The sequence below is a fragment of the Marmota flaviventris genome, chromosome 17 (assembly GCF_047511675.1).
Source record: "Marmota flaviventris isolate mMarFla1 chromosome 17, mMarFla1.hap1, whole genome shotgun sequence".
Taxonomy (NCBI): domain Eukaryota; kingdom Metazoa; phylum Chordata; class Mammalia; order Rodentia; family Sciuridae; genus Marmota; species Marmota flaviventris.
Genome location: NC_092514.1, coordinates 47491155 through 47509794, shown reverse-complemented (window position 1 = coordinate 47509794; position 18640 = coordinate 47491155). Strand labels below are relative to the sequence as shown.

The 18640-nt window shown below is 47.0% G+C and overlaps 1 protein-coding gene across 3 annotated transcripts in view; it reads right to left on the bottom strand.

The window, feature by feature from the left end:
• Window positions 1-18640, bottom strand: part of LOC114079094 (monocyte to macrophage differentiation factor) — a 77344-nt gene that overhangs the window by 35770 nt on the left and 22934 nt on the right. The window contains exon 7 of one of the 3 annotated variants that reach the window (XM_027920200.3): window positions 14269-14508. The exons of the other annotated variants lie outside the window; for them this stretch is intronic. Within the exon in view, the coding sequence (XP_027776001.1) occupies window positions 14485-14508 (24 nt within the window). The 3' untranslated portion in view covers window positions 14269-14484. Of the gene's footprint in view, window positions 1-14268; window positions 14509-18640 lie in introns of those variants that run through there. 3 annotated transcript variants of the gene reach the window in all.

Sequence of the window (18640 nt, the reverse complement as noted above, 5' to 3'; positions counted from 1 at the left end):
CTCTACCTGGGGAGGGGCCAAGCCTCTGGCACCAGTGGGCCTCAGCCAGACCCTGCCTTACCACCCCAGCACTGCCTCCCCGCCCAAAGTGGGTGGGCGCTGCTCTCTCCTCCCAGAGACACCCTCCTACCTCCAAACTTTGTGTCCCCCTCTTCCACAGCCTGCCAACTGTTCCTTGGCCCTTCCTCCCAGGCCCTCTCCCAGCACTTTGGCAGGCTTGGCTCTGCAGCCAGGGGCTCCCTTGGGGGGCCACCCTCATGAACACCATTATGACTTCACAGTCCCCCTTCCCCCACATCTGGGGCCTCCATCTGACTCCAGTAGGAACTTCCTACTCTCTCACCAGGGCCCAAAGCCCAACAGTACTCACAGGGCCTCAGCAGTAGACAGCTCCAGTCTGCCACCTTTTTTTTTAATTTTTACTTATTTTTTTTAGTCATACATGACAGAATGTGTGTGGGTGCTGACATGGGCCCCCACGGTGGGATTTCTACGTCTGTCAGCACCAAGGGCTGAGTGGGTTGGGCTGCCCAGGCTGGGGGGCCTGCTATCAATGGTGGGAATGGAGCTACCCCTGGACCTGGAGATCCCAGGTGTCCAAACTACTGACAGCTGGCAGAGGTGGGGGCTCTGGGCTTCTTCCTGTCAGAAACCCCAGGTGGGATGGTGGCTCTAGGGATGAGGGGCTTCTTCCCTCGGGGAGCGTGTTTAGGTACCTTTCAAGACGGCAGACTGAGGAATCAGACCAGAGACTCTGCGTCTAATAGAAGATAAAGTTGGTCCTCATCTTCATCTCGTGGGGGCAGGCCCCAAATTCCTTAATAAGACTCCTATAGCACAAGAGTTAAAACCAAGAATCAACAAATGGGACGAATTCAAACTGAAAAAGTTTTTTCTCAGCAAGAGAAATAATATGCGAGGTGAATAGGGAGCCTACATCCTGGGAACCAATTTTTACCCCTCAAACATCAGATAGAGCTCTAACCTCTAGAGTGTACAAAGAACTCAAAAAGTTAAACAACAAAAAAGCAGATAACCCAATCAACAAATGGGACAAGGACTTGGACAGAAACTTCTCAGAAGAGGACATACAATCAATTAACAAATACATGAAAAAATGCTCACCATCTCTAGCAATCAGAGAAATGCAAATCAAAACCACCCTAAGATACCATCTCACTCCAGTCAGAAAGGCAGCCATTATGAAGTCAAACAACAATAAGTGCTGGCGAGGATGGGGGGGGGGGGGGAAGGTACACTCATACATTGCTGGTGGGACTGCAAATTGGTGCAGCCAATTTGGAAAGCAGTATGGAGATTCCTTGGAAAGCTGGGAATGGAACCACCATTTGACCCAGCTATTCTCCTTCTTGGATTATACCCAAAAGACCTAAGAAGAGCATACTACAGGGACACAGCCACATCAATGTTTACAGCAGCACAATTCACAATAGCTAGAATGGGGAACCAACCTAGATGCCCTTCAATAGATGAATGGATTAAAAAATGTGGCATTTATACACAACGAAATATTACTCAGCACTAAAAAATAACAAGATCATGGCATTTGCAGGGAAATGGATGGCAAAGAAGGCCCAGTGTGAGAAGGTGGCTGTAGGCAGAGCGGGACAGCCATTGCCAAGGAAGAAATGCTCATCCATGGGGAATACGGGTAGGCCACAGAAATGAAAGTTTCCTTTGCCGTCACATCAATAGGGGGACCTCTGAGGCTGCCACCACTTCTGGAACTGGCCTGTCCAGTCACCACTGAGGACCTGAACTGGGAGAAACAGAAAGCTCCGCAGCACATCCACTGCCTTCTGATGGGTGAGTCCCAGGCCATCTGGGACAGCTATACCATGCCCCCCAACCCCAGCCCATGTGTGGGCCCCTCTACCTGGGGAGGGGCCAAGCCTCTGGCACCAGTGGGCCTCAGCCAGACCCTGCCTTACCACCACCCCAGCACTGCCTCCCCGCCCAAAGTGGGTGGGCGCTGCTCTCTCCTCCCAGAGACACCCTCCTACCTCCAAACTTTGTGTCCCCCTCTTCCACAGCCTGCCAACTGTTCCTTGGCCCTTCCTCCCAGGCCCTCTCCCAGCACTTTGGCAGGCTTGGCTCTGCAGCCAGGGGCTCCCTTGGGGGGCCACCCTCATGAACACCATTATGACTTCACAGTCCCCCTTCCCCCACATCTGGGGCCTCCATCTGACTCCAGTAGGAACTTCCTACTCTCTCACCAGGGCCCAAAGCCCAACAGTACTCACAGGGCCTCAGCAGTAGACAGCTCCAGTCTGCCACCTTTTTTTTTAATTTTTACTTATTTTTTTTAGTCATACATGACAGAATGTGTGTGGGTGCTGACATGGGCCCCCACGGTGGGATTTCTACGTCTGTCAGCACCAAGGGCTGAGTGGGTTGGGCTGCCCAGGCTGGGGGGCCTGCTATCAATGGTGGGAATGGAGCTACCCCTGGACCTGGAGATCCCAGGTGTCCAAACTACTGACAGCTGGCAGAGGTGGGGGCTCTGGGCTTCTTCCTGTCAGAAACCCCAGGTGGGATGGTGGCTCTAGGGATGAGGGGCTTCTTCCCTCGGGGAGCGTGTTTAGGTACCTTTCAAGACGGCAGACTGAGGAATCAGACCAGAGACTCTGCGTCTAATAGAAGATAAAGTTGGTCCTCATCTTCATCTCGTGGGGGCAGGCCCCAAATTCCTTAATAAGACTCCTATAGCACAAGAGTTAAAACCAAGAATCAACAAATGGGACGAATTCAAACTGAAAAAGTTTTTTCTCAGCAAGAGAAATAATATGCGAGGTGAATAGGGAGCCTACATCCTGGGAACCAATTTTTACCCCTCAAACATCAGATAGAGCTCTAACCTCTAGAGTGTACAAAGAACTCAAAAAGTTAAACAACAAAAAAGCAGATAACCCAATCAACAAAGGGACAAGGACTTGGACAGAAACTTCTCAGAAGAGGACATACAATCAATTAACAAATACATGAAAAAATGCTCACCATCTCTAGCAATCAGAGAAATGCAAATCAAAACCACCCTAAGATACCATCTCACTCCAGTCAGAAAGGCAGCCATTATGAAGTCAAACAACAATAAGTGCTGGCGAGGATGGGGGGGGGGGGGAAGGTATACTCATACATTGCTGGTGGGACTGCAAATTGGTGCAGCCAATTTGGAAAGCAGTATGGAGATTCCTTGGAAAGCTGGGAATGGAACCACCATTTGACCCAGCTATTCTCCTTCTTGGATTATACCCAAAAGACCTAAGAAGAGCATACTACAGGGACACAGCCACATCAATGTTTACAGCAGCACAATTCACAATAGCTAGAGTGGGGAACCAACCTAGATGCCCTTCAATAGATGAATGGATTAAAAAATGTGGCATTTATACACAACGAAATATTACTCAGCACTAAAAAATAACAAGATCATGGCATTTGCAGGGAAATGGATGGCAAAGAAGGCCCAGTGTGAGAAGGTGGCTGTAGGCAGAGCGGGACAGCCATTGCCAAGGAAGAAATGCTCATCCATGGGGAATACGGGTAGGCCACAGAAATGAAAGTTTCCTTTGCCGTCACATCAATAGGGGGACCTCTGAGGCTGCCACCACTTCTGGAACTGGCCTGTCCAGTCACCACTGAGGACCTGAACTGGGAGAAACAGAAAGCTCCGCAGCACATCCACTGCCTTCTGATGGGTGAGTCCCAGGCCATCTGGGACAGCTATACCATGCCCCCCAACCCCAGCCCATGTGTGGGCCCCTCTACCTGGGGAGGGGCGAAGCCTCTGGCACCAGTGGGCCTCAGCCAGACCCTGCCTTACCACCCCAGCACTGCCTCCCCGCCCAAAGTGGGTGGGCGCTGCTCTCTCCTCCCAGAGACACCCTCCTACCTCCAAACTTTGTGTCCCCCTCTTCCACAGCCTGCCAACTGTTCCTTGGCCCTTCCTCCCAGGCCCTCTCCCAGCACTTTGGCAGGCTTGGCTCTGCAGCCAGGGGCTCCCTTGGGGGGCCACCCTCATGAACACCATTATGACTTCACAGTCCCCCTTCCCCCACATCTGGGGCCTCCATCTGACTCCAGTAGGAACTTCCTACTCTCTCACCAGGGCCCAAAGCCCAACAGTACTCACAGGGCCTCAGCAGTAGACAGCTCCAGTCTGCCACCTTTTTTTTAAATTTTTACTTATTTTTTTTAGTCATACATGACAGAATGTGTGTGGGTGCTGACATGGGCCCCCACGGTGGGATTTCTACGTCTGTCAGCACCAAGGGCTGAGTGGGTTGGGCTGCCCAGGCTGGGGGGCCTGCTATCAATGGTGGGAATGGAGCTACCCCTGGACCTGGAGATCCCAGGTGTCCAAACTACTGACAGCTGGCAGAGGTGGGGGCTCTGGGCTTCTTCCTGTCAGAAACCCCAGGTGGGATGGTGGCTCTAGGGATGAGGGGCTTCTTCCCTCGGGGAGCGTGTTTAGGTACCTTTCAAGACGGCAGACTGAGGAATCAGACCAGAGACTCTGCGTCTAATAGAAGATAAAGTTGGTCCTCATCTTCATCTCGTGGGGGCAGGCCCCAAATTCCTTAATAAGACTCCTATAGCACAAGAGTTAAAACCAAGAATCAACAAATGGGACGAATTCAAACTGAAAAAGTTTTTTCTCAGCAAGAGAAATAATATGCGAGGTGAATAGGGAGCCTACATCCTGGGAACCAATTTTTACCCCTCAAACATCAGATAGAGCTCTAACCTCTAGAGTGTACAAAGAACTCAAAAAGTTAAACAACAAAAAAGCAGATAACCCAATCAACAAATGGGACAAGGACTTGGACAGAAACTTCTCAGAAGAGGACATACAATCAATTAACAAATACATGAAAAAATGCTCACCATCTCTAGCAATCAGAGAAATGCAAATCAAAACCACCCTAAGATACCATCTCACTCCAGTCAGAAAGGCAGCCATTATGAAGTCAAACAACAATAAGTGCTGGCGAGGATGGGGGGGGGGGGGGGGAAGGTACACTCATACATTGCTGGTGGGACTGCAAATTGGTGCAGCCAATTTGGAAAGCAGTATGGAGATTCCTTGGAAAGCTGGGAATGGAACCACCATTTGACCCAGCTATTCTCCTTCTTGGATTATACCCAAAAGACCTAAGAAGAGCATACTACAGGGACACAGCCACATCAATGTTTACAGCAGCACAATTCACAATAGCTAGAGTGGGGAACCAACCTAGATGCCCTTCAATAGATGAATGGATTAAAAAATGTGGCATTTATACACAACGAAATATTACTCAGCACTAAAAAATAACAAGATCATGGCATTTGCAGGGAAATGGATGGCAAAGAAGGCCCAGTGTGAGAAGGTGGCTGTAGGCAGAGCGGGACAGCCATTGCCAAGGAAGAAATGCTCATCCATGGGGAATACGGGTAGGCCACAGAAATGAAAGTTTCCTTTGCCGTCACATCAATAGGGGGACCTCTGAGGCTGCCACCACTTCTGGAACTGGCCTGTCCAGTCACCACTGAGGACCTGAACTGGGAGAAACAGAAAGCTCCGCAGCACATCCACTGCCTTCTGATGGGTGAGTCCCAGGCCATCTGGGACAGCTATACCATGCCCCCCAACCCCAGCCCATGTGTGGGCCCCTCTACCTGGGGAGGGGCCAAGCCTCTGGCACCAGTGGGCCTCAGCCAGACCCTGCCTTACCACCCCAGCACTGCCTCCCCGCCCAAAGTGGGTGGGCGCTGCTCTCTCCTCCCAGAGACACCCTCCTACCTCCAAACTTTGTGTCCCCCTCTTCCACAGCCTGCCAACTGTTCCTTGGCCCTTCCTCCCAGGCCCTCTCCCAGCACTTTGGCAGGCTTGGCTCTGCAGCCAGGGGCTCCCTTGGGGGGCCACCCTCATGAACACCATTATGACTTCACAGTCCCCCTTCCCCCACATCTGGGGCCTCCATCTGACTCCAGTAGGAACTTCCTACTCTCTCACCAGGGCCCAAAGCCCAACAGTACTCACAGGGCCTCAGCAGTAGACAGCTCCAGTCTGCCACCTTTTTTTTTAATTTTTACTTATTTTTTTTAGTCATACATGACAGAATGTGTGTGGGTGCTGACATGGGCCCCCACGGTGGGATTTCTACGTCTGTCAGCACCAAGGGCTGAGTGGGTTGGGCTGCCCAGGCTGGGGGGCCTGCTATCAATGGTGGGAATGGAGCTACCCCTGGACCTGGAGATCCCAGGTGTCCAAACTACTGACAGCTGGCAGAGGTGGGGGCTCTGGGCTTCTTCCTGTCAGAAACCCCAGGTGGGATGGTGGCTCTAGGGATGAGGGGCTTCTTCCCTCGGGGAGCGTGTTTAGGTACCTTTCAAGACGGCAGACTGAGGAATCAGACCAGAGACTCTGCGTCTAATAGAAGATAAAGTTGGTCCTCATCTTCATCTCGTGGGGGCAGGCCCCAAATTCCTTAATAAGACTCCTATAGCACAAGAGTTAAAACCAAGAATCAACAAATGGGACGAATTCAAACTGAAAAAGTTTTTTCTCAGCAAGAGAAATAATATGCGAGGTGAATAGGGAGCCTACATCCTGGGAACCAATTTTTACCCCTCAAACATCAGATAGAGCTCTAACCTCTAGAGTGTACAAAGAACTCAAAAAGTTAAACAACAAAAAAGCAGATAACCCAATCAACAAAGGGACAAGGACTTGGACAGAAACTTCTCAGAAGAGGACATACAATCAATTAACAAATACATGAAAAAATGCTCACCATCTCTAGCAATCAGAGAAATGCAAATCAAAACCACCCTAAGATACCATCTCACTCCAGTCAGAAAGGCAGCCATTATGAAGTCAAACAACAATAAGTGCTGGCGAGGATGGGGGGGGGGGGAAGGTATACTCATACATTGCTGGTGGGACTGCAAATTGGTGCAGCCAATTTGGAAAGCAGTATGGAGATTCCTTGGAAAGCTGGGAATGGAACCACCATTTGACCCAGCTATTCTCCTTCTTGGATTATACCCAAAAGACCTAAGAAGAGCATACTACAGGGACACAGCCACATCAATGTTTACAGCAGCACAATTCACAATAGCTAGAGTGGGGAACCAACCTAGATGCCCTTCAATAGATGAATGGATTAAAAAATGTGGCATTTATACACAACGAAATATTACTCAGCACTAAAAAATAACAAGATCATGGCATTTGCAGGGAAATGGATGGCAAAGAAGGCCCAGTGTGAGAAGGTGGCTGTAGGCAGAGCGGGACAGCCATTGCCAAGGAAGAAATGCTCATCCATGGGGAATACGGGTAGGCCACAGAAATGAAAGTTTCCTTTGCCGTCACATCAATAGGGGGACCTCTGAGGCTGCCACCACTTCTGGAACTGGCCTGTCCAGTCACCACTGAGGACCTGAACTGGGAGAAACAGAAAGCTCCGCAGCACATCCACTGCCTTCTGATGGGTGAGTCCCAGGCCATCTGGGACAGCTATACCATGCCCCCCAACCCCAGCCCATGTGTGGGCCCCTCTACCTGGGGAGGGGCCAAGCCTCTGGCACCAGTGGGCCTCAGCCAGACCCTGCCTTACCACCCCAGCACTGCCTCCCCGCCCAAAGTGGGTGGGCGCTGCTCTCTCCTCCCAGAGACACCCTCCTACCTCCAAACTTTGTGTCCCCCTCTTCCACAGCCTGCCAACTGTTCCTTGGCCCTTCCTCCCAGGCCCTCTCCCAGCACTTTGGCAGGCTTGGCTCTGCAGCCAGGGGCTCCCTTGGGGGGCCACCCTCATGAACACCATTATGACTTCACAGTCCCCCTTCCCCCACATCTGGGGCCTCCATCTGACTCCAGTAGGAACTTCCTACTCTCTCACCAGGGCCCAAAGCCCAACAGTACTCACAGGGCCTCAGCAGTAGACAGCTCCAGTCTGCCACCTTTTTTTTTAATTTTTACTTATTTTTTTTAGTCATACATGACAGAATGTGTGTGGGTGCTGACATGGGCCCCCACGGTGGGATTTCTACGTCTGTCAGCACCAAGGGCTGAGTGGGTTGGGCTGCCCAGGCTGGGGGGCCTGCTATCAATGGTGGGAATGGAGCTACCCCTGGACCTGGAGATCCCAGGTGTCCAAACTACTGACAGCTGGCAGAGGTGGGGGCTCTGGGCTTCTTCCTGTCAGAAACCCCAGGTGGGATGGTGGCTCTAGGGATGAGGGGCTTCTTCCCTCGGGGAGCGTGTTTAGGTACCTTTCAAGACGGCAGACTGAGGAATCAGACCAGAGACTCTGCGTCTAATAGAAGATAAAGTTGGTCCTCATCTTCATCTCGTGGGGGCAGGCCCCAAATTCCTTAATAAGACTCCTATAGCACAAGAGTTAAAACCAAGAATCAACAAATGGGACGAATTCAAACTGAAAAAGTTTTTTCTCAGCAAGAGAAATAATATGCGAGGTGAATAGGGAGCCTACATCCTGGGAACCAATTTTTACCCCTCAAACATCAGATAGAGCTCTAACCTCTAGAGTGTACAAAGAACTCAAAAAGTTAAACAACAAAAAAGCAGATAACCCAATCAACAAAGGGACAAGGACTTGGACAGAAACTTCTCAGAAGAGGACATACAATCAATTAACAAATACATGAAAAAATGCTCACCATCTCTAGCAATCAGAGAAATGCAAATCAAAACCACCCTAAGATACCATCTCACTCCAGTCAGAAAGGCAGCCATTATGAAGTCAAACAACAATAAGTGCTGGCGAGGATGGGGGGGGGGGGGGGAAGGTACACTCATACATTGCTGGTGGGACTGCAAATTGGTGCAGCCAATTTGGAAAGCAGTATGGAGATTCCTTGGAAAGCTGGGAATGGAACCACCATTTGACCCAGCTATTCTCCTTCTTGGATTATACCCAAAAGACCTAAGAAGAGCATACTACAGGGACACAGCCACATCAATGTTTACAGCAGCACAATTCACAATAGCTAGAATGGGGAACCAACCTAGATGCCCTTCAATAGATGAATGGATTAAAAAATGTGGCATTTATACACAACGAAATATTACTCAGCACTAAAAAATAACAAGATCATGGCATTTGCAGGGAAATGGATGGCAAAGAAGGCCCAGTGTGAGAAGGTGGCTGTAGGCAGAGCGGGACAGCCATTGCCAAGGAAGAAATGCTCATCCATGGGGAATACGGGTAGGCCACAGAAATGAAAGTTTCCTTTGCCGTCACATCAATAGGGGGACCTCTGAGGCTGCCACCACTTCTGGAACTGGCCTGTCCAGTCACCACTGAGGACCTGAACTGGGAGAAACAGAAAGCTCCGCAGCACATCCACTGCCTTCTGATGGGTGAGTCCCAGGCCATCTGGGACAGCTATACCATGCCCCCCAACCCCAGCCCATGTGTGGGCCCCTCTACCTGGGGAGGGGCCAAGCCTCTGGCACCAGTGGGCCTCAGCCAGACCCTGCCTTACCACCCCAGCACTGCCTCCCCGCCCAAAGTGGGTGGGCGCTGCTCTCTCCTCCCAGAGACACCCTCCTACCTCCAAACTTTGTGTCCCCCTCTTCCACAGCCTGCCAACTGTTCCTTGGCCCTTCCTCCCAGGCCCTCTCCCAGCACTTTGGCAGGCTTGGCTCTGCAGCCAGGGGCTCCCTTGGGGGGCCACCCTCATGAACACCATTATGACTTCACAGTCCCCCTTCCCCCACATCTGGGGCCTCCATCTGACTCCAGTAGGAACTTCCTACTCTCTCACCAGGGCCCAAAGCCCAACAGTACTCACAGGGCCTCAGCAGTAGACAGCTCCAGTCTGCCACCTTTTTTTTTAATTTTTACTTATTTTTTTTAGTCATACATGACAGAATGTGTGTGGGTGCTGACATGGGCCCCCACGGTGGGATTTCTACGTCTGTCAGCACCAAGGGCTGAGTGGGTTGGGCTGCCCAGGCTGGGGGGCCTGCTATCAATGGTGGGAATGGAGCTACCCCTGGACCTGGAGATCCCAGGTGTCCAAACTACTGACAGCTGGCAGAGGTGGGGGCTCTGGGCTTCTTCCTGTCAGAAACCCCAGGTGGGATGGTGGCTCTAGGGATGAGGGGCTTCTTCCCTCGGGGAGCGTGTTTAGGTACCTTTCAAGACGGCAGACTGAGGAATCAGACCAGAGACTCTGCGTCTAATAGAAGATAAAGTTGGTCCTCATCTTCATCTCGTGGGGGCAGGCCCCAAATTCCTTAATAAGACTCCTATAGCACAAGAGTTAAAACCAAGAATCAACAAATGGGACGAATTCAAACTGAAAAAGTTTTTTCTCAGCAAGAGAAATAATATGCGAGGTGAATAGGGAGCCTACATCCTGGGAACCAATTTTTACCCCTCAAACATCAGATAGAGCTCTAACCTCTAGAGTGTACAAAGAACTCAAAAAGTTAAACAACAAAAAAGCAGATAACCCAATCAACAAAGGGACAAGGACTTGGACAGAAACTTCTCAGAAGAGGACATACAATCAATTAACAAATACATGAAAAAATGCTCACCATCTCTAGCAATCAGAGAAATGCAAATCAAAACCACCCTAAGATACCATCTCACTCCAGTCAGAAAGGCAGCCATTATGAAGTCAAACAACAATAAGTGCTGGCTAGGATGGGGGGGGGGGGGGGGGAAGGTACACTCATACATTGCTGGTGGGACTGCAAATTGGTGCAGCCAATTTGGAAAGCAGTATGGAGATTCCTTGGAAAGCTGGGAATGGAACCACCATTTGACCCAGCTATTCTCCTTCTTGGATTATACCCAAAAGACCTAAGAAGAGCATACTACAGGGACACAGCCACATCAATGTTTACAGCAGCACAATTCACAATAGCTAGAATGGGGAACCAACCTAGATGCCCTTCAATAGATGAATGGATTAAAAAATGTGGCATTTATACACAACGAAATATTACTCAGCACTAAAAAATAACAAGATCATGGCATTTGCAGGGAAATGGATGGCAAAGAAGGCCCAGTGTGAGAAGGTGGCTGTAGGCAGAGCGGGACAGCCATTGCCAAGGAAGAAATGCTCATCCATGGGGAATACGGGTAGGCCACAGAAATGAAAGTTTCCTTTGCCGTCACATCAATAGGGGGACCTCTGAGGCTGCCACCACTTCTGGAACTGGCCTGTCCAGTCACCACTGAGGACCTGAACTGGGAGAAACAGAAAGCTCCGCAGCACATCCACTGCCTTCTGATGGGTGAGTCCCAGGCCATCTGGGACAGCTATACCATGCCCCCCAACCCCAGCCCATGTGTGGGCCCCTCTACCTGGGGAGGGGCCAAGCCTCTGGCACCAGTGGGCCTCAGCCAGACCCTGCCTTACCACCACCCCAGCACTGCCTCCCCGCCCAAAGTGGGTGGGCGCTGCTCTCTCCTCCCAGAGACACCCTCCTACCTCCAAACTTTGTGTCCCCCTCTTCCACAGCCTGCCAACTGTTCCTTGGCCCTTCCTCCCAGGCCCTCTCCCAGCACTTTGGCAGGCTTGGCTCTGCAGCCAGGGGCTCCCTTGGGGGGCCACCCTCATGAACACCATTATGACTTCACAGTCCCCCTTCCCCCACATCTGGGGCCTCCATCTGACTCCAGTAGGAACTTCCTACTCTCTCACCAGGGCCCAAAGCCCAACAGTACTCACAGGGCCTCAGCAGTAGACAGCTCCAGTCTGCCACCTTTTTTTTTAATTTTTACTTATTTTTTTTAGTCATACATGACAGAATGTGTGTGGGTGCTGACATGGGCCCCCACGGTGGGATTTCTACGTCTGTCAGCACCAAGGGCTGAGTGGGTTGGGCTGCCCAGGCTGGGGGGCCTGCTATCAATGGTGGGAATGGAGCTACCCCTGGACCTGGAGATCCCAGGTGTCCAAACTACTGACAGCTGGCAGAGGTGGGGGCTCTGGGCTTCTTCCTGTCAGAAACCCCAGGTGGGATGGTGGCTCTAGGGATGAGGGGCTTCTTCCCTCGGGGAGCGTGTTTAGGTACCTTTCAAGACGGCAGACTGAGGAATCAGACCAGAGACTCTGCGTCTAATAGAAGATAAAGTTGGTCCTCATCTTCATCTCGTGGGGGCAGGCCCCAAATTCCTTAATAAGACTCCTATAGCACAAGAGTTAAAACCAAGAATCAACAAATGGGACGAATTCAAACTGAAAAAGTTTTTTCTCAGCAAGAGAAATAATATGCGAGGTGAATAGGGAGCCTACATCCTGGGAACCAATTTTTACCCCTCAAACATCAGATAGAGCTCTAACCTCTAGAGTGTACAAAGAACTCAAAAAGTTAAACAACAAAAAAGCAGATAACCCAATCAACAAAGGGACAAGGACTTGGACAGAAACTTCTCAGAAGAGGACATACAATCAATTAACAAATACATGAAAAAATGCTCACCATCTCTAGCAATCAGAGAAATGCAAATCAAAACCACCCTAAGATACCATCTCACTCCAGTCAGAAAGGCAGCCATTATGAAGTCAAACAACAATAAGTGCTGGCGAGGATGGGGGGGGGGGGAAGGTACACTCATACATTGCTGGTGGGACTGCAAATTGGTGCAGCCAATTTGGAAAGCAGTATGGAGATTCCTTGGAAAGCTGGGAATGGAACCACCATTTGACCCAGCTATTCTCCTTCTTGGATTATACCCAAAAGACCTAAGAAGAGCATACTACAGGGACACAGCCACATCAATGTTTACAGCAGCACAATTCACAATAGCTAGAATGGGGAACCAACCTAGATGCCCTTCAATAGATGAATGGATTAAAAAATGTGGCATTTATACACAACGAAATATTACTCAGCACTAAAAAATAACAAGATCATGGCATTTGCAGGGAAATGGATGGCAAAGAAGGCCCAGTGTGAGAAGGTGGCTGTAGGCAGAGCGGGACAGCCATTGCCAAGGAAGAAATGCTCATCCATGGGGAATACGGGTAGGCCACAGAAATGAAAGTTTCCTTTGCCGTCACATCAATAGGGGGACCTCTGAGGCTGCCACCACTTCTGGAACTGGCCTGTCCAGTCACCACTGAGGACCTGAACTGGGAGAAACAGAAAGCTCCGCAGCACATCCACTGCCTTCTGATGGGTGAGTCCCAGGCCATCTGGGACAGCTATACCATGCCCCCCAACCCCAGCCCATGTGTGGGCCCCTCTACCTGGGGAGGGGCCAAGCCTCTGGCACCAGTGGGCCTCAGCCAGACCCTGCCTTACCACCCCAGCACTGCCTCCCCGCCCAAAGTGGGTGGGCGCTGCTCTCTCCTCCCAGAGACACCCTCCTACCTCCAAACTTTGTGTCCCCCTCTTCCACAGCCTGCCAACTGTTCCTTGGCCCTTCCTCCCAGGCCCTCTCCCAGCACTTTGGCAGGCTTGGCTCTGCAGCCAGGGGCTCCCTTGGGGGGCCACCCTCATGAACACCATTATGACTTCACAGTCCCCCTTCCCCCACATCTGGGGCCTCCATCTGACTCCAGTAGGAACTTCCTACTCTCTCACCAGGGCCCAAAGCCCAACAGTACTCACAGGGCCTCAGCAGTAGACAGCTCCAGTCTGCCACCTTTTTTTTTAATTTTTACTTATTTTTTTTAGTCATACATGACAGAATGTGTGTGGGTGCTGACATGGGCCCCCACGGTGGGATTTCTACGTCTGTCAGCACCAAGGGCTGAGTGGGTTGGGCTGCCCAGGCTGGGGGGCCTGCTATCAATGGTGGGAATGGAGCTACCCCTGGACCTGGAGATCCCAGGTGTCCAAACTACTGACAGCTGGCAGAGGTGGGGGCTCTGGGCTTCTTCCTGTCAGAAACCCCAGGTGGGATGGTGGCTCTAGGGATGAGGGGCTTCTTCCCTCGGGGAGCGTGTTTAGGTACCTTTCAAGACGGCAGACTGAGGAATCAGACCAGAGACTCTGCGTCTAATAGAAGATAAAGTTGGTCCTCATCTTCATCTCGTGGGGGCAGGCCCCAAATTCCTTAATAAGACTCCTATAGCACAAGAGTTAAAACCAAGAATCAACAAATGGGACGAATTCAAACTGAAAAAGTTTTTTCTCAGCAAGAGAAATAATATGCGAGGTGAATAGGGAGCCTACATCCTGGGAACCAATTTTTACCCCTCAAACATCAGATAGAGCTCTAACCTCTGGAGTGTACAAAGAACTCAAAAAGTTAAACAACAAAAAAGCAGATAACCCAATCAACAAATGGGACAAGGACTTGGACAGAAACTTCTCAGAAGAGGACATACAATCAATTAACAAATACATGAAAAAATGCTCACCATCTCTAGCAATCAGAGAAATGCAAATCAAAACCACCCTAAGATACCATCTCACTCCAGTCAGAAAGGCAGCCATTATGAAGTCAGTTCCCTGTGGCCAAATCTGCCAGAAGCTTGGATTCAGACACCTGCTCTATGTGGGTCCTAAAGGCAAGGACAATGATAGATGAGTATGAGCTAAGGACCAGGTGTGAGGCCAGGTGAGCAATCCTATCTTCAAAGTTCACAGGAGCCATTTTTGCAGGATTGAAGATGGGGAAGGCACCAACCCATGTTGACTGATATCAGATTTCTTCTTATACTTGGTAAGAAGGGACTTTAGCCAGATTTTTACTTAAGTAAAAACAAAAACAAAATCAATGTATCACACACATCTATAACTTCCTCAAGGTTACAGAGAAACTAATACCCATTATACAAAATTCTGTGTGTATATTAGGAGCACTTTTCTAGAAGAGGGCAAAAGCCTTTGTCAGATTCACAAAGGGACACAGGACCCCCAAGTGGCAAGAGTTACTCATCTAATAAAAGTTGATTTTGAAATATTTAGTTAATAGTTCCTCAAGACACCCCATTTACTTTATCAACTTTCAAAGACAAGAACATAGGCAACTCTAAAACAAAGTGTTTTCGTCATTATTATTACTACATGCCAGGCGCTTTTTGAAGCACTTCCATGTATTTACTCATTTTGATCTCCACAAAACCCCTATATTAAGTATTGTTATAAACTCCACTTTACAAATGAGAAAACTAAAACAGAGGGGTTAAATAATTTGCTCATAGCTACATAGCTTTCAAATGTCAGAGTCAGAATTTGAACTAAGCTGGTCTGGTTTTTGAACTTTCATTTTGTGGGGGCAGGCAGGGGTATTAATTTCTTGATGACTAATTTACAAAGCAATGCATAGATCTTAAGTGAACGGTATGACTTTTGATAAATGTACACATCCACGTGACCCCCAAAACCCCCAAAGTTCACTGGCACCCTTTCAGTCCTATAAACCTCCAGCTACCAAGGCAAGCACTGTTGCTACACTAACACATACCAAGTCCAATTCCTCCAGAATTTCACATAAGTGGGGTTTTATATACATTTCTGTCTCTGGTTTCTTGTCTGCTCAATGTTTTTTCTGAAATCCACACATGTACTAGCATATATTCATGTATCCCTTTTTATTGCTTAGTAGTCCAGTGATTTACTTAACACAATTTGTCTACTGATTATTTCCATTTGGGGGCTACTATGAATAAAACTAACATTTACATTATTGCCCAAGTCTTTTTATAGATGTAAGTTTTCATTTCTGTTGGGTGATATCTGTTGAATCACAGGATTAATATGTTTAATTTTATAAGAAAGAAAGCAATTTTCTGAAGTGATTATATCATTTTATACTTTCCCAACAACATATTAAGGGGTTCCAGTTTTCTGGGTCTTTTTAATTATAGCCATTCCACAAGGTTTGTAGTTGTAGTTCACTGGGGTTTTAATTTTCACTTTCCTGATGACTAATGATACTGAACACCTTTTCAAAGCCTTACTGAATATTTTTTTGGGTGTATAAGTATGTGTTTTTGTGTGTGTGTATACACACATATAGCATGTGTGTGTGTGAAATGACTATGCAAGTCTTTTACCCAATTTTCTAGATTATCCTTTCATTATTGATTTGAATATATGTGGGTTGTGTACATATATTATATAAATCAATAATTTATACACACATGCATCCATATACACACACACATTTCTTAAACCATCACCAACACAAGCAACTGAAGTAGCACAGGTCCTTCCTGGTGCTGCTTAGGCTGCTTACCACCAATTGTTAGGTTGCCTTTTCATTATTACTCAGTTCAAATACCCATGGGTTTATTTACAGATATTTGGGGATTTTCTGTATCTTTTCTGCTGCATGATTTCAATTCTTTGCAATTATATTTTTAGGATGTATTCCTTTGTTAGATATGGAGAACGCAAATATTTCCTCCCAGTGTGTGGCTTTTTTCATTTCCTTAATAGTGTCTTCTGATGAGCAATACTTTTAGCAAATAAGCTCAACTTATTTTTTTCTTGGTTATTCTATGACCCAAGAAATTGGTGCCAAACCCCAAACTGTAATGACAAGGTGCCCCCATGTTCTTTAAAGTTTCTAGGGTTTCTAGAAACTTTATAGTGTTGGCTTTATAATTAGGTCTATGAGACACCTCAAATTAATTTCTGTGTATGGTGTGAAATTGAAGTTCATATTTGTTGAAAAGACTTCCCTTGCCCACTGTACTCCTTTATACATGTATTTACTCTTTTATTTCAATTTTGCATCCTACTACTTTGCTAAATTTGCTTCTCAGATCCTATTAACTTTTTGTAGATCCCTTAAGATTTCCTATACATGAACAATACCATCTGTGAATAAAGATGGTTCTATCTATTATTCTCTTCCACTCTGTGTGCCTTTTAATTCTTTTCTCCCCTTACTGCATGGCTAGAAGCTCAGTTCAATGCTAAACATAAGTAGCAAGAGCAGACATCGTTGCCTGTTCTCAATCATTCAGTCTTTCACCATTAGTTATGTCATTACCTGGCAGGTTTTTTATAGAAGAGATTTATGAAGTTTCCAAGTTTTCTGAGAATTTCTTTCAAACCATGAATACTGAATTTTGCCAAATGCTTTTCTTGCATCTACTGAAATGACCAATGTTTTTCTCTTTAATTCTCTCATTGTGATGAATTTAAATGACTAATTTTAAGTGATGTATCAATCTTGCATTCCCAGAATAAATCTAACTTGATTATAATGCATTATTCTTTTAATATATTGATAAATCAAATTTACAAATATTCTGTTGAAATTTTTTCCTTTCATAAAGTTTTCTTTTCCTGTAATGTCTTTGTCAGTTTAGCATTAGGGTGATACCAGCCTTATTTCTACCTTAACTATTTGTTAGAATGTGTCAGTGAAGTTATCAAGACCTAGGGTTTTCATTGTAGAAAGGGTATAATTATAGATTTAATTTCTTTAAAGATGAAGTAGGCTAGTCAGATCTTTCGTTTCTTCTTGATTGTGTTATGGGACATACTGCCTTTTAATAAATTTGTCCATTTCATCTATATTCACTGGTACTATATTTAGTGGTATACAGTTGTATACAATATCTCCTTATTTTGCTTTTAATATTTATAGGATCTATGTTGATATTCCCTAATTTATTCCTTACAACATTATGTTTTCTCTATTTCTTTATCCATCTAAGAAATAGAGATATCAAAATATTACCAATTATAATCTTTTCAAAGAAACTACATTGGTTTCATTAATTTTCTATATTTGATAATTCATTTTCTATCTTACTAATTTCCATTCTCTATTTTTTCTTTTCTTTCTTTTTTTACTGCTGGTTATTTTGAGGTTAACTTACTCTTTCTCTGGAGCTTAAGGTAGAACCTTAGATCAATAATTCTAAAACTTTCTTCTTTTCTAATTGGGTTCATCAGAAACACAGCCAATAGAACATGCATGTATGCTTATATGTGTGTACTGATTTATTTTAAGGAACTGGCATATGTAATTATGGAGGCAGCAAGTCTGAATTCTGCAGGCTTGGTTGGCAGGCTGGAGACCCAAGGGAGAGTTGATGTAGCCCACAACCAAAGGAAATCTAGAGGCAAAGTCTTTCCTAGGGACCTCAGACTTTTTCCCTAAGCCCTTCGATTGATTGGCTGAAGCCTACCTACTTTATGGAGAAGAGTTTTTTACTCAGTGTCTACTGAGTTAAATGTTAATCTCAACTAAAAAGTACCTTCCCAGCAACTAGACTGATACTAGACAAACATCTGGGTACAACAGCCTAGCCAAATTGACAGATAAAAGCAACCATCACACCATCACAAGCAACTGAAGCAGCACAGGCCCTCACCAGTGCTGATTAGGCTGCTTACCACCAATTGTTAGATTGCCTTTTCATTATTACTCAGTTCAAATACCCATGGGTTTATTTACAAATATTTGGGGATTTTCTGTATCTTTTCTGCTACATGATTTCAATTCTTTGATATTCACTGAGGATTATTTTATGGCCTAATATATTATCTATTTTGATTAAAAAAATTTGTACTGCCAGATTGGGTGGAGTATTCTGACATGCCAATTAGGTTAACTTGTTGATTATGTTGCTCAAACGTTCTGTCCCTATTACTACTTTAGTTCATGTGTTTAATGAATTACTTGTTATTGAGAAAGGAGTATTACAATCTCCAACTGCAACTTTGGGT